This window comes from Numida meleagris, chromosome 23 (assembly GCF_002078875.1).
Source record: "Numida meleagris isolate 19003 breed g44 Domestic line chromosome 23, NumMel1.0, whole genome shotgun sequence".
Classification (NCBI taxonomy): Eukaryota; Metazoa; Chordata; class Aves; order Galliformes; family Numididae; genus Numida; species Numida meleagris.
The window spans coordinates 363,857-383,134 of record NC_034431.1 but is presented as its reverse complement, the minus strand read 5'-3'; the positions used below and the strand labels follow the sequence as shown (position 1 = coordinate 383,134).

The window sequence follows — 19,278 nt, the reverse complement described above, 5'->3', positions numbered from 1 at the left end:
GGGGGGGGGAGAGGGAGGGGGTCCGTGTGCGCATGGTGGGGACCCGGGCGCTGGTTGGGCTCCTGCTGGGAGGGGTGGTCGAGGCTGCGCTTCCTCCCGGCTCCGGACCGGGCCCCTGGTTATTTAAGGACTGAAAACAGGGCTGAAGGTCGGACGTGTCGGACGGGCTGACTGGGAAATTCGGGGTCTTTTCAATCGTTCTTTGAATTTTCTCTCTTGTTAAAATTGGTGGCTCCCCTGCGGTGTGCGTCCGAAGGAGCTGAGCTGAGTTCAGCTGCTTCTGGAGGCTGAACCTTGCTCACTACATCTTTGTGGTTTTAACTTCTGAAAATAGAGCTCAAAATGGCATTGAAATGCTTCATCTTTCCGTGACAAACGTTCGGGGGCAGGGGGTCACCTCCCCAGGGCTGTGCCGGAGCCGTGGGGCTGAGGGACGTGGGCAGTGGGCAGTGGGCACGGTGTGGGGGGCTGGGGCGGCTTGGTGGTCTCGGAGCCATGGGGATGGAGCTGCCATCTCCCTGCAGACCAATGGCTGGTGCGGCAGTAACCGCAGCCATCGGGATGCGTACAACTGGCCGTAACTTGGAGCACGCTGCACGTGTTATGCTGTAATTAATAGCTTGTTTCCCAGTCTTAATTGCTCTTTTTTCTTAAGAAAAAGGAGGGAATTAGTTCCATCCTGCGCAGTGGTGATGTTCCTCCCCATGGGTCATCAGCGCAGGCTGAGCTTTGAGTCCTCGCCCCCCGCTCTGTGTGTGACAGCCGGGCACGGGCTGTCCCCTCCCACTGCAGCCCCGAGGGACAGAGCACGGGGAGGGGGTGGTGGGGTGGGCCCGGCTCCGGCTTGGCGTTGTTTGAGGTGTGGGCACGCACAAGTGACTTAAAGACTGAGTGCACCTTAGAGTAAGCAACTGTGGCCGCTTCCAGCAGCAGCCGTCCTGGAGGGGCTCCCTGTCACAGCGGTGGAATCCCTCATGTCTTTGTTTTAAATGAGCGCTTTCTGCCCTCGTTGCCGCTCGTGGAGCTTTGCCAGAGGTGGGACTCAGTTTGCTGGGGTGGACAAAGCCAGGGAGACGAGTGTGGTTTATGCTCCTTGCATTAGGGCTCAGAACAGAGTTCTTGTTGTTCTCTGGTGCTTTTGCACTGGTGCTCTCCAGGTACTTGACGTTTGCAGACGATTTGAAGCTCTGCTCTCTGCACTTTGGCACAGGCTGTGTTCCGATCTGAGATCTGCACATGCATCCCCAGCGTCTGGCCCTTCAGGCTGGGGGGCTGTGGGTTATGGCCTGTAGGGCTGTAGCGCTGAGCGCTGATGCAAAGCGTGTTTTCTGCAGCAGAGATTTTCCATTGCTGCTCGCTCGTGCTCTGCTCCGGGTCCGCCCATGGCGAGTTTCCGTCAGAGTGTGGTTTTAAGCTAAAAAAGCTGAACTGCTGTCTTGAAGCTCCGTTCAAGCCAGTGGAGTAATACAAAGCGCTGCACTGACCTCTGTATCTTTAAAAAGAAAGTCCCATAAACATGCAAAACCAAACATCTTAAATGGGTTTCTCTGAGAATTTTTTAAATAATGAGTGAGTGTAGTCAAAACCTCTGCGGAAAGAAATGCAAACTAATAAATGGATTTGTTTGAAGCCCAGATGTGTTTCATGTGGATTCTTCAGTGGCTTTTGTGGTATTTTGGTACTTGGAATAATGATCCGGAGGCGGCTGAGGGCGGAAGGACGGAGCAGGGAGCTGCGAGTGCCGTGAAGGCGCTCATCTCTGCCCGGCGTGGCCCCAGCAGCACTGGGGTCAGTGGGCACAGTGGGGTGGGTTGGGGTTCAGAGAGGTCTTCCAGCCTTCATGGCTCTGTGTTGGCTGGAGATGGTCGCTGTCTCTTCAGCTCATCCGGGGGAGCAGAGTGCTCTGCAGAGGAATCCTCCCAGCAGTCACAGGGGTAAACCCGCAGTGTCGCTCACGGTGGGGCTCGGGGCCCACATGGACCGTGCAGGTGCCAGCTCCAAGCACCAGCCCTTGGGTGGTGCAGTAAGTGGCACTGAATGGTGACGTGCGAGGGGGGGATGGGGCTCGGCATCGGGAGCGGGGCAGGTGACAGTTCTGTTCAAGTTTGGCAGCAAAAAAGTGCTCCGAGCTGTGTCCGTTTGGCATCAGGCATGTAATTTGTGCGTGGAGCCTGAAGCCTGTGCAACCTTCCCGTGGGCGCCGGCTGGCTTCACGTCACACAGAGCTGTGCTGCGTCCGTCCCTCCGTGCTGGGGCTGGGGCTGGGGCTGGTTCCCCCAGGGATGGGGAGCCCTGCAGGACGGGCGGTGAGGGGCACGGTGACGGCGTGACATCGCCTTCCTTCTTCTTGCTGTCGCTCCATCTGTGTGTCCATCCAGGGAGCGTGCTGGGGGGCAGCGTCCTGGTCTATGGCAGCGATACAAGCGAACCTTTTACTGTTGTGGTAATTATGGTTTGGTGTAAAACCGCAGTGAAGTGTGATTTTGGGCTTTCGTACATAGGATTTGCTTATATAAATGTTCTCTGAGTCTACATTGTTAGTGGAGCTCCAAACACTGCAGGCGTTTTCCCTGCCTGCTGCAATGGCATGCATGTCTGCTGAGGTCTCTGGCTGCTTTTTGTTTAGGGTTAAATACCTTGGCTGTAACAATTCATTTCGCAGTTTAACTCCGGTTTCGCAGCCTTACGCATGGATCGCGGGGTCACGATCTGAGCTGCACCGCGCGGGATTTTGCGTTTGTGGTGTTCAATGTATTTTTCTAATTTGCATCCACTCCGATAACACTTCAGTGTTTGTTTTCTGAGGTACTGAGGTTTGCTGCTTGGGTTTCGAGCGTGAGCTCTTTCTGTTGGCGGTGAAAGGCCTCGGCGTGGGGCTGCCCTGGTGGAGACTGGGGAGTCAAGTGGCCAGGTCCCAGCGGACAGGGGAAGCAACTGAGCAAATGTTCACAGTGTTTCCAGCTGTCTGCTGGGAGAAGAAATGCTTGATCCTTCTCTTAGTGTTAGGATTGATCCAAAAATACATTCAGAACTTACTTGGCAAGGTCTCTACTGTAAATAACACATGGTGAAGTACTTAAAAATTGCAGTTTCTCATGCTAAGTCAAGTGGTAAAAAGGGAAAACGTGCAGATGATCAGGGCTCACAGTAACTCCTGGTATCCCACTCAGGTTGGATCTGAGGAACAATCTCTTGTCCAAAGAGTGGTGCTGCACTGCACAGATGCACAGGGAGCGGGGGAGTCCCCAATCCTGGGGGTGCCCCAGAGCCGTGGGGATGCGGCAGTGGGGGACGTGGGCAGCGGGCACGGTGAGGTGGGGTTGGACTGGGGATCTGAGAGGTCTTTGCCAGCCTTAATGACTCGGATTCTTTTTAGGGACATGGCTCGGTGGGTGTGATGGTTGGACTTGGTGATCTCAGTGGTCTTTTCCTACCTTAATGACTCTGTGATTGTGGCTTACGTTCTCAGGTGTTTCACCAAAACCAACGGCACTTTCAGCAGCAGCGCGCTGCCCGTCGTGCCCATCGTCGCACCTTACCAGCAGGACAGCCTGGAGATGAAACCCCTGAGCCACATCATGGTGGCCATGTGCTTGGCCTCCGGCGTCCCCGAGCACAGCGTGCAGCTGGAGGAGGACAGCGCGGAGACGGCCGAGCAGCCCCCCAGCCCCCAGCCCTGCTGCAGGGGCAGCGCCGGGCCGCTCTGCCTGGAGTACAGTGATGGTGAGGCACGGGGATGGGGCGGCACCTGGTGCTGGAGCTGGGATGCTCTGCAGAAATGGCACTTAATTTATTGTGGAGAGACTAGTAATTAAGCTCCCCAGAGACCTGGCCTTTGGAAGGACTGTTTTCCACCTTCTGCAGAAAAGTGGCAGTGAAGCTGAGTGTGCTCTTCTTGACTGATGCCTCTAAATGAGCTCGCCCTGCAGGCGCGCTGCAGGTTCCGAGGCTGTGGCTGATGGCTGCCGGCCCATGGTTGCCTGTACCCGCAGCAAACCCGTGGGCTCCCAAGGCAGACATAGGGGCTGAGATGCCGCCCAATGGCGTGTTCCCTAATGAGCAGGCATCTAGGATGGCCTAGGGCCGTGCTGCAGGTGAAGGCGGCACAGGGATGCGGGTGGGGGTTGGGCTGTGTCATCCCAACCCGTTGGATAGCAGTGACAATGTGCTCGGGTAGAGCTGAGGCTGTTGCCCAACGCTTCACCAAGGTCTTATGGGAGTAGCCCCACACTCAGAGAGCTTTGCCAAGATCTGGTAACGGGAATTTTCTCAGTGTTCATGAGCATGTTGAGCTGAAAGCACCTTGCTCTTGCTTCGCAGGTGACAGCTGTGCACTCTCGGAAACAACGAACCACGTTCTGAGCTGGAGCCCGCTGGTTCTGCAGCCTGTGCCAAAGGACTGTAGGGACAAACCGGGCTGGAGCGCGGCCAGCGCGACGCGTGGCTCCGGGCAGCCCCCGCTGCAGGAGAGCTGAGGGGGAACGCTGCAGGGACTGGTGGAGGGGCGTTAATTATAACAGAGAGAGTCACTATTTATTTTTTGTAGTAGTGTCATATGAATGTATCTTGTTTTTAAATGGTTGCCTTTTTATATTATTTATGCCTTGAGATTCCTTCTTTTCCCCACGCACCGTGAAGCTAGCCTGGTTATGTGTATGAAAACAAAAAGCAAAGATTGGTAATAATATAAAGAACAACGATGGGAAGCGTGTAGTGTGTCTTCCATGGAGCGGTGCCGGCAGGGGAAGCGCTGCTGAGCGGAGGCAGAATTGCTGCCGGGCGCTGGGCACGCGGCGCTGAGCAGCAGACGGGGCCGGGAGGTGCCTGCATCCCCGCTGTGCTGCAGCAGGCAGCGTTAGGTTGGGCTGCACTCAGACTCCTCAGTTGGGAGTGGAGAAAAGGGGATAGACAGGCGTTGCTTGCCGGGCGGAGGTGCTGCAGCCTTCACCGCAGCGTTGGTTTTTTTTCCAAATTTAATCCCAGTAAATGCAGCGAAGTTGTGCTCGTAAAGCACTCTCTCCACAGGGCAGCGCATGGCCCCAGCTGCCAGGCACATTAATCACCGTTCCAGCTGCCCCACGGCGACACATGTGCAGCCCTGGCTGAATGGGGAGGGGTTGTGCAGCCCCGGGGCGGGGGGGAGCTGAGTGCTGCAGTTGCAGCTCTGGGAGCTGTACCCGACCCAAACCTCTGCTCCCCGCTGAATGCCTGCTCTGTGCACAGCACGGAGGTATATGTAGTGTGTTATGTGCTTTATAAATAGAGCCCTTAATGAGAATGTGTTGGCTCAGAGCTGGGTTACCGTGCAAGTAGGATTCTGGTTGATGCTTTATATGCAGAGCCTGGCAGTGGTGCTGTGCTGTGTACTGTGGGTTCTCCCCTCTGCATGCTTTAGTTCTCATGTCTGCAAGGCTGAGCGCATGCCAGAGGGAGGCAAGGCCACCCGAACAAGCCCCACATGAGGGCAGTACCCTTTCCCAGATTTGCTGCTCTGCTTTCTTGATGCCAGTGCACAGGATGCTGGTGTGAGCTGGGCAGGCTGGAGCAGGTCTGGTGTCAGATGGAGCGGGGCCGTGGGCTGAGCCAAGCGGACAGCGATGGGTCTGGGAGGCTGTGATCTGCCCCGTTAGCAGCACCTCTCTGCAGACTGCTTTATTTATAGTGAGTGACACTGTTTTAAGTGTTTGTCTTCCATTTATTGTACTTTATTTTAAAAAGTGTCTGAGCTCTGCCTTCACTGTATGGTTTCGGTGCATACTCCCGGCTCCAGGTGCCCAACTCCGAACCTCCCGTTGTCCCACCCCGCACCATGGGAGCACTCCACCTTCAGGCTGCGTGCACAGCCCCGCTCCTCCCTCCGCTCTGCTTTGTCCACCCAAACCCCATCCTTCCCCATGGCTTTGCCAGTGCTGCATTCCTTCCCGGAACCAGGAGCGAGCTCTGCTGGGCTCCCAGTGCCTTGCAGCTTCCTGATTTCCCAAAGCACCAAGTTCAACAACCCTGTGTGCACCAGCTCCTTTTCTTCCCATCTTTGGGTTTTTAGAGAAAAAAACAAATGGACAAACCTCTCTGTGTTCCTCTGTGTACCCCTGAACACATCACTGCTGCGGTTCTGCCCTGCGCTGAGCTCCAGATGTGTGCTTGTTGGCATATGGATAAATACACTCTATTTTCCGAAGAAGATGTAATATTTCTTTGGAAATTGCACATGTGTTGGAATGGTGTAGTTGTTGCGTGTTGGTTTTTTTTTTTGTTTTTGGTGGTTTGATAAATATTAAAGTGAATGCTGCTGCTCGATGGGATGGCGGAGTGGTGATTGGTGCCGGCGTGGCGCTGCGCTGAGGTTGGGCAGGTCGTTAACGAGGTGCAGGACGGGGCCAGGACTTCTCCTTCCTTGCATAAACCCAAAGTTGAGGGCTGCCTCCTCCATGCTCTCCAGGCAGAGATCTCCCCTTCCCCAGTCATCCCAGCTCCTCCTGCTTACTGGAAGCAATGGTGCATCTCCCCCACTGCCCTCGCAGAGCAGCAGGCCGAGGCCCTGGCTCGCTGTCGCAGCGCTGGCAGTCTGTGTTGGAGCGCATTAAAGCAGCCCGAAGAATTTCCTCTGTGGTGCTCCACCTGCAGCCCAGCCCATCTCTAGGGCCATGCGTTGGCAATGGTCATGTGCTGGGAGGAGGGATGTAGGCAGATTTTCTGTGGGTAAAGCCTCTTTCCCCATAAAGAGTAAAGGCTGAGAATCCCATAGCTTCAGTCTCTCACCTCCTGGGGTCCCCAGCCCTGGGTTTGCAGCCCCTCTGTTCTCTCCCACCCCGACTCAGGCTCTGTGGAAGCAGATCCCCGCTGCGTCTGCAGGGACCTCATGCTCTCTTGCAGCCTTTATTGAGGCAAAGGAAGCAGTGGGGTACAGCACAGTGCAGGAGGATGGGGCTGTCCTGGGGGTTCCGCTGCCACATCCTAGCTCTTGTCCCCCAGGAACAGCAGCAAGTGAGGAGGGGTGTCCAGGGGTCCGCCAGGTTCAGGGCATGGCTGTCACCGTGATGGTGACATCCACTGGTGCGTCATCCACGGGATCATTCGGTGGGGCTGAGCGTGGCTCTTCTGCAATGGGACGGGATGGAGAGCCTCGCTGGCACCAGACTGTACCACCGTGCTGGTGGCTTTGCCCACCCGGTACCTTCCGTGGCCACTGCGCTGGGGCCACCCGCCTCCTCCTGTCCCTGTCCTCCTCCATCCTCCGTGCTCATGGCTGCGTGGGCATCCTCAGCAGGCTGCGGGGCGTTGGGGCCAGCCCTGGGGCACGGGGCTCTCAGGTGAGCAACGGGATGCAGGAGAGGGCTGTGTGCAGGGCGAGGGTTGGGGCACTCACATGCGGAACAGCAGCTCGTGCAGCCCTATGGACGGACAGACGGACACCGGATGGGGGTGTTAGGGTTTTGCCACCCTGCAGAGCCCCCTGACACTCACGTGGTAGGTGGTCTCGGTGGCGAGCGACGTAGTGCACAGCCAGCAGAGACACGGCGGTGGCCACCAGCATCCCCATCACTGCAGCCCCCATCACGGCTGGGAGCGCCTCGAAGGGCGGCTCGGCTGGAAAAGAGCGGTGTGTGTCAGCCTGCCGGGACGGGGGAGGTAAGGAGATGAGGGGCAGCCAGGACGGTGCAGAAGTACTGGGGGAGAAGGGAGTGAGGGGGCACCGGGCATCCCTGGCACAAATGGAGGAGAAAGGTGGGAGCCTGCGCTTGTTTGCTCTGAAACCTACTGATGGCTGCTCACGCTGGGGTGCAGTTCTGCCTTTCTCCGCTCACCCCCTGCTCTGCCAACAGGCAGCCAGCCCAGGGGTGTTTTCTAGCCCCTACCGATGCCTGGCACCACACATGACGCCGGAGGAGCGCGGCATGCTGTCCCGTGCCCGCTTCACCTGGAGTCTGCACCTCGGAGGGGTGCCCGGCCGTGCGGTGGTTGACAGCCAGGACGCGGAAGGCATAGACCACGCGGGGGTCCAGCCCCCCCAGGCGCCGGTCGCGGGAGTGCGGCTCGATGTCTCCAGCAGCCGTCTCCCAGGGGCCAGGGGTGCGGCGCTGGGGCTTCTTGGCCGGCCGCCGCTGCACCACGAAGCCGGTCAGGTTTCCTGCGCCCTGCGTCCGCCACTGCAGCCGCACCTCGGTGCGTGCCCGCGTGTACCGCAGCTTGCTGATGGTGACGTTGGGAGGGGCCGGGTACCCTGCGGCAAAACGGCGCTCCGTGGGACAACTCACCCCCGCGCACCACGGGGATGGGTGCCACCACCCCTGGGACTCACGATCCACGCGGAGGCGGACGGGGAGGCTGGCAGTGCCCACACTGTTGGCGGCGGCGCAGCGGTACGTGCCACCGTCCCGCGGCCACTCGGCATCGCGCACGGTGAGGTTGGCCCACGGCCCGCCGCGTTCCAGCCGGTACTTGGTGGTGCCTGCCGGCACCTCGCGCTCCTGCGGGTCGTACCAGGCCATCTCGGTGCCCAGCTCGGTGCTGCCGCGCCGCCGGCATGCCAGCCGCGCCTCACCGCCCTCCAGCACCACCACCTCGCTGCGCTCCACCTCCAGCTCAGGGGCATCTGCGCAGTAAGAGGGGCTGCTGGTGGCATGCCAATGGCCAACAGAGCCAATGGCCAACGTGGCACGATGATAGTGGGGACAGCACATGGGGATGTTCTCTCTTACCCAGCCGGAGGCGGCACTCGGTGCTGGCAGCTCGCAGTGGGTGCGCGGCCACACAGACGAAGTCCTGGCCCCCCAGGCTGGCATCGGTGCTCAGCACCAGGACAGTGGCTGATGGTGCAGGGACACCCAGCGCCCGGCCCTGGCCATCCCACCAGCCCAGCACGGCCGGGGGCATGCCCCCCTCCCAGCGGCACCGCAGCATCACGTACTCGTCATGCTTGGTGGCCGCAGCCATGCATGTGGGGCTGCCTGCCGGGATCCCTGGGGAGGGACAGGCAGTGGGGTGAGCCCTGCTGCCTGATTTTGTCCCCAGAAAGCGCAGGGGGAGAAAGGGGCGGCCAACACAGCTTCACTTTGGGGTGCTCTATGATGTGGCCATAGCATGTGGATTGAAGGGTAATGGGGTGAGGAAAGCAATCTGGGGACGTGGGAGTTTGGGGACGCATCTGCACTCACACAGCGTGGTCCTGCACACAGCCCCCTCCCGCAGCGCAGGGTGCGTGGCCACGCAGGTGAAGGAGCTGCTGTTCCTCGTGGCTGCCCCCGGCACGATGCTGGTGGCCATGGAAAAGCTGGGCCCCGCCGCCCCCTCTTCATTCTCTTCCTCCTCCTCCCCAGGGCCCACCCAGCGCAGCCGGGCTGGAGGGAAGCCCCCCAGCCAGCGGCACCGCAGGGCCACGTCCCGCAGGTCAGCGGTGGCCAGTGCGGAGCAGCTGGGGCTCCCAGCCGGCGGATCTGCGCGGGGCATGGAGCCGTCACTGCGGGGTTCCCTCCGTGCCATCACCGCAACATCCCCCCATGCCGTCACCCCAACCTGCCCCTCCCACCCGCATCCTCACCGGGCACTGTGTTGTCACCACGCCGGGCCAGGGCCACAGTACTTACAGTATACAGTGAGGACGATGGTGGCCTGGGTGCGGGTTTGGAGGTGAGTGTTCTCAGCCAGGCAGGTGTAGGTGCCCGCCTGGCCCCGGGCAATGGCCGACATGATGAAAGTCTGACCAACGTGCACCTGGGAGCCGTTGTGCAGCCAGATGTAGCGGCTGGGGGGGTTGGAGGGCGCCAGGCAGCTCAGCACCACGTCCTCCCGCTCGCCTGCAGAGAAGCTGCCCTGCTCTGGGGAGAAGGGCTCCACGCTGATGGCCGGCTCGTCGGGGCCGTCTGTGGGGACACAGAGACCTTTAGGCATGGGACATCACTGCTGAGGGGACGCAACTCTAATCAGGGCATCCTGCCACTGGTGGGAACCTGACCCACGAAGCCTCCTTAGAAGTGGTGCAGGACAGTGGATGTGAACACGCTATGGTGCGTGGTGTACATGGCTGGACCACAGGGAATGGTGGCCTTGGTGGCACAGTGCCAGCCATAGAGGTACCACGATGGTGGTGAATGATGGCCACAGATGCACCTTGGTGGCATGGCACTTGGTGGCCATGGACGCACCTTGGTGGAACGGTGGCCATAGAGGCACAATGGTGTTGACGGATGATGGCCATGGGTGCATCTGGTCAGTGTGGCACTTGGTGGCCATGGAGACACCCAGGTGGCCATACCTGCATCGTGGTGGTATCTTCAGCCTTGGGGCTGCGCCCAGACTGGTGACCAATCCCCTCCACCTTGGGGCCTCCTGGAAAGTAGGGCCATGCCCCAGGGCACTCACAGACAATGTCGAGGTAGACGGGCTCACTGGTGCGGTTGTTGACCTCGTTGCGGGCTGTGCAGGCGTACCAGCCAGCGTGGCTGCGGTTGGCGGGTGCCAAGAGAAGCTCTGCCCCAGAGCCCCCCAGACCCATGGGGGCTGCCAGGAGCCCTCCGTGGGGCTCCCGGTGCTGCCAGGAGAAGCTGAGCGGTGCCGTCCCCTCTCGCACAGTGCACGTCAGGGCCACCTCTGTCCCCTCCTCTGCCGCTGCCGCTGTCAGCCGCACGAAGGGCTTGGAGACGGGCACTGAGGGTAATGGGCCATGAGTGTCCCCAAAGCCACCAGCCCCCTGCCCCTGATCCTTCCCAGACCCCCTGCATTCCTCCTTTCCTCTCTGGTTGTGGCCTTTCCAGTTCTGGCAATCTGTGGCTAGTGGGCTGGCTAGCGTGCATGTGTATGGGTTAGTGAGTCCACGTGTTGGCCAGCAGCACGCTGCGTTGGCCAGGGGAGGGAGACAGGAGGTGGCTACTGAGCTGCTGTGTGGCTGGTGGGCAAGGCAATAAAGTCAGCTAGTGGGCTGCGATATTGGCAAGTGCAGAGTTGTGTTGGCTGGTGGGGCACTCCATCACCCAGTAGGGCTCTGCCTGGTCTAGCAGCACCCTACGCTGGCCAGCAGTGCGGGCTGTTGGCGAGGGGAGCTGCGCAGAGCGCTGGCGGGAGGGGCAGCTTACCCAGCACACGCAGCATCACGGCGGCGTATCCCACGCGGAGCCGTCCCCACTCCGGGAAGAGCCCCTGGCAGAGGAAGCGTCCGGCGGCGGCCGTCCGCAGCTCCCGCAGCTCCAGCGTGCCATTGCGCAGGGAGACCCGGCCCAGCGTGCCCGCGCCAGGGGCCACCACCGCCTCCTGCCCCGAGCCCACGGCCACGGCCCGCGGCGGCCCCGCGCTCCCCATCGCCGTGAAGCTCCAGAAGACCACGGCCGGCGCTGCCAACCCGCAGCTCAGCTCCACCACCCGGCCCCGTATCCCCGTCACCGTCCGCTCCTCGTAGGCTGCAGAGCCGGCGTCCAGGGGCTGACCTGGTGAGGGGTGCGCTGGGTTGGCCGCGTCTCAGCGGTGTGGCACCATCTCTCCACGCCACGAGGGGACCCCCGGCACTCACCCACCGCCACCAGTGGCAGCAGGCAGAGCAGCCAGGAGCCCCGCCAGCGCTCCATGCCAGGAGCTCCCCGTGCCGCGCTGCGCTCCCCAACCCGACCTCCTCTCAAGTTTCCCCGGATTGGCCCTGATTAATCTTTAATTATTAATGAAATGACAGCAGAAACCCAACGCCGCTGCAATCTGGCTGTCCCCGTGCCACGCACGAGGATGGGTGCGCTCATGGCACGAGCGGTGGCTCTGCCACCTGTCCCACTGCCGGAGCGTCCCCAGTGGTGGCCAACCCCCCCTCCTCGTTTTTCTCCCAAGAGGTAGAACCAATTCTGACCCCGCTTTGTGCCAGTATCGGTGGATTTGACCACGCAGCAGGCGCGTGGCACTGAGTGGGGTTTGATATTTCATCTCCCGCTCTCTGCAGGCCATGAATCATTGATGTGGGGCGGCACGGTAATGCAGCGCCGGGAGGGGACGGGGCTGCAGGGGGAGGATTTTCGCTTGCTTAGAAGGGGGACGTGAGCACGGTTTTCTTTTGGCTTCGGGTTTTTTGGCTTTTTTTCCCCTTTTTCCCTAGGGAAATGTATGGAGCTGAGCATCACTGACAGCTTTGATGTCCTGTGAGAGCAGTGCGCTGGTTTCTGTCCGTGCTATGGAGAGAAGCGGAGCAGAGAGCTCACACGGGGAGACGCGGCTGACGTCGGGGCGCGTGCACACACGGCAGATCGGGAAAACCCGGCCCGTGTCCGCCTGCCCGTCCCGGCGCGCAGGGCAGCGCTCCCTGGCGGCTCGCTCAGCACCGCCCCGAGCGGCCGCGCACCCGCGTTGTGGCGGAGCCGGACCCTCGGAGCTGCACCGCGCGTTATTTCGCGGCAGCGTTTTGAAAATTCGTTCATAAAATGATGAATGGGCTTCATAACGTGCGCGTTCAAAAGCTCATTAAGAAACACGAAGAGACAATAGCAAAGATATTCACAAACATTAAGAAGCACGTGAGCAAACATCAAAACCCGCGCGCCGCACGCGCCGGGGCTGCGGGGCGGGAACGGGGCCGGAAGGGGCGGGGCTAAGGGCGCACCCCGCGGCTCGCCCCGCCCCCGCCGCCGTGCACGTCCCCACCGGGCGGCTCCGTGCAAGGGAAAGCCCACAGCGCCCCCTGGCGGCGTTGCGGGGCGGAGCCGCCTCGTGGTCCTCCCGGAGCGCGTGGCCCGGTTCGAGGCGCGGTCCCGCCCGGTCGGGCTGCGGGGCGCGGGTGGTGTCTGTGTCCTTGGGATGACCTGGGGGAAATAAAACCCTTTTTGGGACAGAACCGGCTCTGCCTTTGAGACACCAAAGAGAGCCCTGGAAGAATTTTTAAATCCTAGCTTGGGCCTAAATGGGATTGGAATCGCTGAGTTTTAAATCCTGGGCCTCATGAATATTCAACACATCGTGAATATTCATGACGGGGGCGGTGCGGCGCGCGGAGGGGCGGGCACTTCCGGGGCAGCAGCTCCCGCACCGGTAGTGGCGGCGGCGGCGGCGGCGGCGCAGGTAGGGGCGGGCAGGAGCGCGGGCGGCGTGCGGGCCCTCGGGTCGGGGCTTCCGATCCGAACCCCGAGGGGAAATCGCCGCGCGCGGTGCGTGGGTCCGTGCACGGTGGGTGTAGATGCGCGCCGTGCAGGTCAGTTAGAAATGGGGTGAAAAAGCGGCGCGCGGGGCGGGGCGGGGCGGCTGTGCCGGGGGAGCGCGCGCCACGTGGGTTGCAGTTAACCCGCACAACTCTGATGAGCTTTCTCATACGCTTTATTAAGTACGTTGCCAAGTTGCCTTAAATCAAACAGCTCCCACAGCCCCCCGTCCGGGGAGCAGCAGCATTTCAGCGTAAAAATCACAACTCTCACTTCGTTATGGAGTTTGAGTGGCTTTTCCCTGTCTGCTTCCTCGGCTTCCTAACGATGACTCAGAGTGAAGCTTTGCACAGTGTAGTAGTGAAGTAAGGATGTCCAAAATCCAGTAACCTGGGGAGCTGGGTGAGGTGTTACACTACCACCGACACACTTGATTTTCAGAGTTGCTGAGGGTCTGGATGGAAGAGGAGAACATCCAGGATGACCTCAGAGCGGAGTGTTCCTCTTGGGGATGAGGCCGTTGGCCAGGTCCCAGCGCACCCCCCAGCGCAGGGCAGATCTCTTCTTGTCGGTGGGCACTGTGTAGGTGTTGGGGACGTAGGTGCGCTGCGGCTTGCTGGGGAAGTTGTGCTGCGTGAGCATCTTTGCCCGAATGCCCCAGAGCAGATCCTTGTGCTGGTGCTCACCCGGCACAGGGAACCGCTCCCACTCTCGCTTGTACTCAAAATATTTGGCCACCCGATCGCTTCTGCTGCGGTTTTGACGCAGCACATCCAGCCTTGGAGGAATGAAGGACTTGGGTTGCACCGCTGTGGCTGTGCAGTGAGAGGTGGGAGGACTCTGGCTCTGGATAACCCTGAGAAGGAAGGGCGAATCACACGTGGTGCCCTGATGCTGGTAGGAAGGCTCTGGGGGGAACTCTTGGAGAAAACTGCTGCTCATCTCGATTTCCCCCTTGAAGAGGCTGTCTTCGGGACCAGTGCTCAGCTGAAGCATTTTCTGTCTCAGGTTCCACGTGTCAGTGGTCTCTAGCAGGCTGGTGACTGATTCGTCACAGACCTCGACTCCTCCGTCAGGTCTCCGCCTCAGCACCTTCCTCTTCATCACCCGCCTCCTAGAGCCCGTGGGGTTCCACGGTGCGGCACTGGGCTCTGTGCAGGGGAGCCCTGTGGATGGAGGTCGGGCTGGCTGCAGCCCTGCGGGCGCAGCATAGGGTCTGCAGCAGAGAGGTTCCCCTTCTGCTCCACGGCTCTCACTGCCTCCTTCCAGCTCCTCGTCACTCAGAGCAGCACCTGTATGCCTGTCTGCTTCCAGCCTGTTCTCCATGGTTTCTGCTGGGCTGGATGGACCCCTGCAAGAAGAAGCTTGGTTAATATCTTGCAGTGCGTTCGAGTTGGCTGAAGGGGGCTCTGTGAAGGCTGACTCTGGCTCTTCGCCACCCTGAAACTTCTCAGGTTTGTGGATGCTGATTCAGGCTCCAGCAACACAGAGAGAAGCCTATAGATAACTACATACAACATGGTACATTGCATTTAAATTGCATTACATTGCATTTATATGGTTCAATGAAATGATGGACAAGTGCAGAGCAGACTCAGTTCACTTCGTGACTGTAAGCCTTAGGCAGATATATTAATCATTTTCACCTTGTGCAAACCAGTATGTTCTTTCAAAAACATGGTACCTAGCTGTGATTAAATCTAGAGACATCAAAGAGAGGGTGTTTTTATTTCCATAGACGAGGAAAAAATGTTTGTTTAAGACTGGCTATCATAGCCTAAAGGCAAAGCTGCAGGCTGAGTTGTGTGACTGAGGTAAGCCAGAAGGGTTGGCTGCAAAAGGGATATGGACACTGTTCCTGTTGAAGCCTGCAGGTTGGGGCTATCTTTATGCCATTAAACGGGTTTAGAAATGCAAGTTTTAATCGTGTGGCAGTGATGCCATTACGAAACGTTAGAGCAGATGGTGCTGCGGGATGACTGGTAGCTGTTAGCAGGCTGTCTGAAGTGTTGATGCTAGCTGAACACACAGCGAGAATGGGAACCGCTCCATGACAGCTTTCCACAGGAAATGTGGGAATGTGCTGCCGCCGTGCTGGGTTGCCGGAGCAGAGCTGCTCCTGACAGCGGTGGCTGGAGGAAGATGCATGATCAAACACACCAAAGAGATTTGCAGCCTTGAGTCAAAGTATATGGTCCCAGCCAAGCCCCCTTGACTGTTCTGTGTGCTTCTGGGAACACTGAGTGACTAAAAAGAAGCCAAAGAATTATTGTGCAGATAACAATTCATTTCCAGAGAAGGCAAAGGCAGAAAAAGGTAGAAACACATATTTCCTTCTTTCTTTGCAGGCCCTAAGGAGTTACCAGCCACCAACTAACATTCCAGAAGACTCAGTATGGCCAACGGGAGCTGGGCCACAGATCGAGAACAGCTCCTGAGGAGGGTGCAGGACCTGGAGGAGGAGGTGAAGCGGCTGCAGGAGAAGCTGTCAGAGGGCAAGGAGGGTGCTGCAGTGAAGGACACCCCCTCGGCCTCCAGGAAACCCAAGAAGCGGCAGCAGCGGCCATTTGATTTCAGTGCCCACGGCCGCAGACACGTGGCGCTGAGGATCGCCTACCTCGGCTGGGGGTACCAAGGCTTTGCCAGCCAGGAGAACACCAGCAACACAATCGAAGAGAAGCTGTTTGAAGCCTTGAAGAAGACGCGGCTGGTAGATGATAGACAGACCTCCAACTATCACCGATGCGGGCGGACAGACAAAGGAGTCAGTGCCTTTGGACAGGTCAGGATGGATTTACGGGTTCCAGTGGGGGTGGTAGAACTCAGGATGGAGATCTCATGGGGTTACTGGCCAACGGAGACGAGCCAAGTGCTCACTACGTGGCAAGTGCAGGTTGGATTTCTTTTTAAAAAGCTTTTTCAGACACTAATTGTTTACTAGAGCTGTTTGGAGAGGATGAAGTGCATTTCAGGCTGTCATTTCCTGAGTTGGGGCAGCTACCAGTCCAGCTCAGAGCTGCCACAAAGGGGAGATGCCCCTTCCTCTGCCCATGTACATGTTGCTCTTCTTGTGCCAACTGCAGTGCTTGGCAGACCCCTTTCATCTGCCTTAACTCAGTAGCCCAGCAAAATAACTGGAATGCTTCCCACAGAGTGAGAAAGCTGAATCCCTGTGCGGAAGGGTCTGAGGAGAGCAGCAGCCAGCGGAAGAGAGCGTGGGAGTGGGAGCTGGAGAAAGGAGCAGCTGGCCCACACAGTGGCAGGGAACCATCAGGGAAGCTCAGCCTCCTCACAGATTCTTACGATGGCTCTGCTTTCTTCCTCTTCCCTTCCTGCTTGTGCTCAGGGACCAGGCCTGCCCCAGCTCTTGCTATGCTAGGATGGTTTTAGCCTGTATCACTCACTTGCTCTAGTTCACGAGGCAAACCACATGAAGTAAAGGCGTGGGCCACCTTTGCTTGCACTGTTAGATGTGCTCACGGACTTGCAGTGTTAATTCACTTGTTTCCACACCAAGATTCCCAGCCTGTTGGGCTGTTATTGGGTTCAAGTTATGAACTCCAGTTAAAAAAAAAAAAGTACATGTGTATCCTGCAGACTGAAGCCATTTAGAGACCATGCTATGTAGGCAGTTTGCAAGTTTTTCTGTTTTATTAAAGGAATCTGTAGCATCTGCTAGGAAGCTCAGCAGAGGCACTTGCAGTTTTACCCACAGGAAGGAGTGGTAAGAGACCGATTTAAGACACCCTCCTCTGTAGGAGATCCTGAATTCATTTCAAAATGCAAGGCAGAGGTGTAGGAAGACTTGGCTTTACACACTGAGTATGCCCATCCACCACCTAATCCTAGTTTTCACAATTTTGCAGGTGATTTCCCTAGATCTCCGCTCTAACCTGTCAGAGGAAAAGCAACTAAATGGTTGCAAGGGTGACTCAGAGGGAAAAAGCAGTAAATTTGAGGAAGAGCTCCGTTACACCCACATTCTGAACAGGGTGCTCCCACCTGACATCCGTGTGCTGGCCTGGGCCCCTGTGGAGCCAGACTTCAGTGCCCGGTTCAGCTGTCTCAAGAGGACCTACCGCTACTTCTTTCCCTGTGCGGACCTGGACGTGACCCTCATGCACACTGCCGCCCAACGGTATGTGGGGACGCACGACTTCCGGAACCTCTGCAAAATGGACGTGGCCAATGGTGTCATCAACTTCCAGAGAACAATTCTCAGTGCCCAGGTGACGTGGGCAGATGGGGGAGCTGAAGTTGGCCTGCGGGACCCTTTCCGACTGTGCCAGTTCGAGGTGACGGGACAGGCATTCCTCTACCACCAAGTGCGCTGCATGATGGCCATCCTCTTCCTGATCGGACAGAGGATGGAGAGCCCAGAGATCATTGATGAGCTGCTGGATGTGGAGAAGAACCCTCGAAAACCACAGTACAGGTATGGGCAGCAACCTCCCAGGCTGCACAGCAAGGAAGAAAACTGCTGGCCTCTCTGTGAGATAGCCTTAAGGATCTGATTTTCTGGTTGCTATGCTCCTGGACAAGTTATTGATGGTCTTAACCCTTGGTATTTGGTAAAAATTAATTTAGAAAAGCATTTTCATGAAAGGCAGCACTGTTGTTAGCAGAACGGGCAGGCTGTTGTGCTGTTACGTTAACACTGTGACCCTTCTCTATGGCAGCCCTTCTCTAGCATGCCTCCAACACCTTGCCATCAGTTTGTAATGCCTTCTCTCCTTTTTCCTAGTATGGCTGTGGAGTTCCCCCTGGTCCTGTACGACTGTGAGTTTGAGAACATCCAGTGGCATTATGACCGGGAAGTGCAGGAGTTCAACGTTACCCACCTGCAGCAGCTCTGGGCCAGCCACGCTGTCAAGACTCAAGTGCTGCACAACATGTTACGAGGCCTGGATGCTGCTCCCATGGCTGCAGGGAAAGGTAAGAGATGGCAGAATGATTCCAAACAAGGAGGTAATCAAACATTGTTGAAAGCATTGTTCATAGAATCATTAAGGTTGGGAAAGACCTCTAAGATCATCAAGTCCAACCATCAGCCCATCCCCACCATGACCACCAACCATGTCCACATTTCTTGAACACCTTCAGGGGTGGTGACTCCACCACATCCCTGGGCAACCTGTTCCAATATCTCACTACTCCTTCTGAGAAGAAATTTTTCCAAATATCCAACCTGAACCCAGCACTTGGTCTTCTTGAAGCTTGGCCTCAACCCATCAATCAGCCTGCCCAGATCCCTCTGGAGGGCCTTCCTACTCCCAGGCAGACTGACACTTCCTCCCAACTTGGTGTCATCTGCAAACTTACTGAGGTTGCACTCAATTCCCTTGTCCAGATTATCTATAAAGATATTAAACAGGGCCGGCCCCAATGCTGACCCCTGGGGAACACCACTCTTGACCGGTTGCCAGCTGGATTTAACTCCATTCACCACCACTCTGGGCCCGGCCATACAGCCAGTTCTTTACTCAGCAGAGTGTACCTGTCCAAGCCACGGGCTGCGGCTTCTCCAGGAGAACGCTGTGGGTTATTATTTCATGTGTTACAGACCCAGGGAATGTCACCACTGTCCTCTGGGGAGACCTGAAGCCTCCGGTGCACAACCAGGCCAGCAGCTTTGTGGAAGGTGTCCGTGCCCGGGCCTACAAGCCCCTGCTGGAGCGGCCCAGGTGCGAGGGGCTGGAGTCCCGCATCCAGCACTGCCTGCGCAGGGGCCGCGGCCAGGCCGAGCGGGCCGCCAAGCGCCTCTGCACCGGGGAGGGGCCGGGGGAAGCCTCCTGAAGGGACGCACACCGCTTTGTTTGAGCGTGTTTGGTTTGGTTTCAAATGCATTTACCCTTGCAATTTTTATAAAGTTCTGTTAGCTTTTAAAGAAACGGTGTGTCACGGCCTGCAGAGGGGACATTGGGGCAGCGCAGGGCTAGGCCCGGCCTGAGGCACCGAGGCCTCTCCGAGGGCTGTAGGGGCACGATACAATGGAGAACGATACGACGATGGGGCGGGATTCCCCGGCCCGGTACCCACCGCGCCGGAGCTGTACCTGAGCCGCTCCCTTCCTCGCGCCGCGACCGTTGCCGGCTCCCCAACCGCCGCTCTCCTTCAAACTGGAGGGCGGGGGGGAAGGACGGGGAGGGCACTGCCGTTTCCTATAGGTGCTCGCTGC

At 58.3% G+C, this 19,278-nt stretch overlaps 4 protein-coding genes across 16 annotated transcripts in view; 2 read left to right on the top strand and 2 right to left on the bottom strand.

The window, feature by feature from the left end:
- The window catches only part of CDON (cell adhesion associated, oncogene regulated), a 41,454-nt gene extending 36,745 nt beyond the window's left edge, over positions 1–4,709 (top strand). For all 5 annotated transcript variants that reach the window (XM_021376084.1, XM_021376087.1, XM_021376085.1 and 2 more), the window contains exons 18-19: positions 3,470–3,723; positions 4,321–4,709. In XM_021376084.1, the coding sequence (XP_021231759.1) occupies positions 3,470–3,723; positions 4,321–4,475 (409 nt within the window). In that variant the 3' untranslated portion in view covers positions 4,476–4,709. The remainder of the gene's footprint in view (positions 1–3,469; positions 3,724–4,320) is intronic.
- Positions 6,873–8,954, bottom strand: VSIG10L2 (V-set and immunoglobulin domain containing 10 like 2). 2 transcript variants are annotated; one of them, XM_021376141.1, is made up of 6 exons: positions 8,700–8,954; positions 8,300–8,593; positions 7,465–8,221; positions 7,367–7,391; positions 7,175–7,290; positions 6,873–7,098 (listed from the first exon to the last, which is right to left on the bottom strand). In XM_021376141.1, exons 1-3 carry the CDS (start codon positions 8,932–8,934, stop codon positions 7,770–7,772), a joined length of 981 nt encoding a protein of 326 aa, XP_021231816.1. In that variant the 5' UTR covers positions 8,935–8,954; the 3' UTR covers positions 6,873–7,098; positions 7,175–7,290; positions 7,367–7,391; positions 7,465–7,769. The 2 variants fall into 2 exon arrangements, with proteins under 2 accessions (XP_021231816.1, XP_021231815.1); XM_021376140.1 differs by having other exon boundaries at positions 7,175–7,391.
- PUS3 (pseudouridylate synthase 3) lies at positions 12,918–18,991 on the top strand. 4 transcript variants are annotated; one of them, XM_021376126.1, is made up of 5 exons: positions 12,918–13,023; positions 15,449–15,882; positions 16,967–17,535; positions 17,845–18,035; positions 18,664–18,896. In XM_021376126.1, the coding sequence occupies exons 2-5, from the start codon at positions 15,496–15,498 to the stop codon at positions 18,894–18,896; spliced, it is 1,380 nt and encodes a 459-aa protein (XP_021231801.1). In that variant the 5' UTR covers positions 12,918–13,023; positions 15,449–15,495. The 4 variants fall into 4 exon arrangements, with proteins under 4 accessions (XP_021231801.1, XP_021231802.1, XP_021231803.1 ...); XM_021376127.1 differs by having other exon boundaries at positions 13,021–13,128; XM_021376128.1 differs by lacking the exon at positions 12,918–13,023 and adding an exon at positions 14,456–14,554.
- HYLS1 (HYLS1, centriolar and ciliogenesis associated) lies at positions 13,258–19,244 on the bottom strand. 5 transcript variants are annotated; one of them, XM_021376178.1, is made up of 4 exons: positions 19,156–19,244; positions 17,942–18,023; positions 17,180–17,268; positions 13,258–14,451 (listed from the first exon to the last, which is right to left on the bottom strand). In XM_021376178.1, exon 4 carries the CDS (start codon positions 14,424–14,426, stop codon positions 13,587–13,589), a length of 840 nt encoding a protein of 279 aa, XP_021231853.1. In that variant the 5' UTR covers positions 14,427–14,451; positions 17,180–17,268; positions 17,942–18,023; positions 19,156–19,244; the 3' UTR covers positions 13,258–13,586. The 5 variants fall into 5 exon arrangements, with proteins under 5 accessions (XP_021231853.1, XP_021231854.1, XP_021231851.1 ...); XM_021376179.1 differs by having other exon boundaries at positions 19,140–19,239; XM_021376176.1 differs by lacking the exon at positions 17,180–17,268.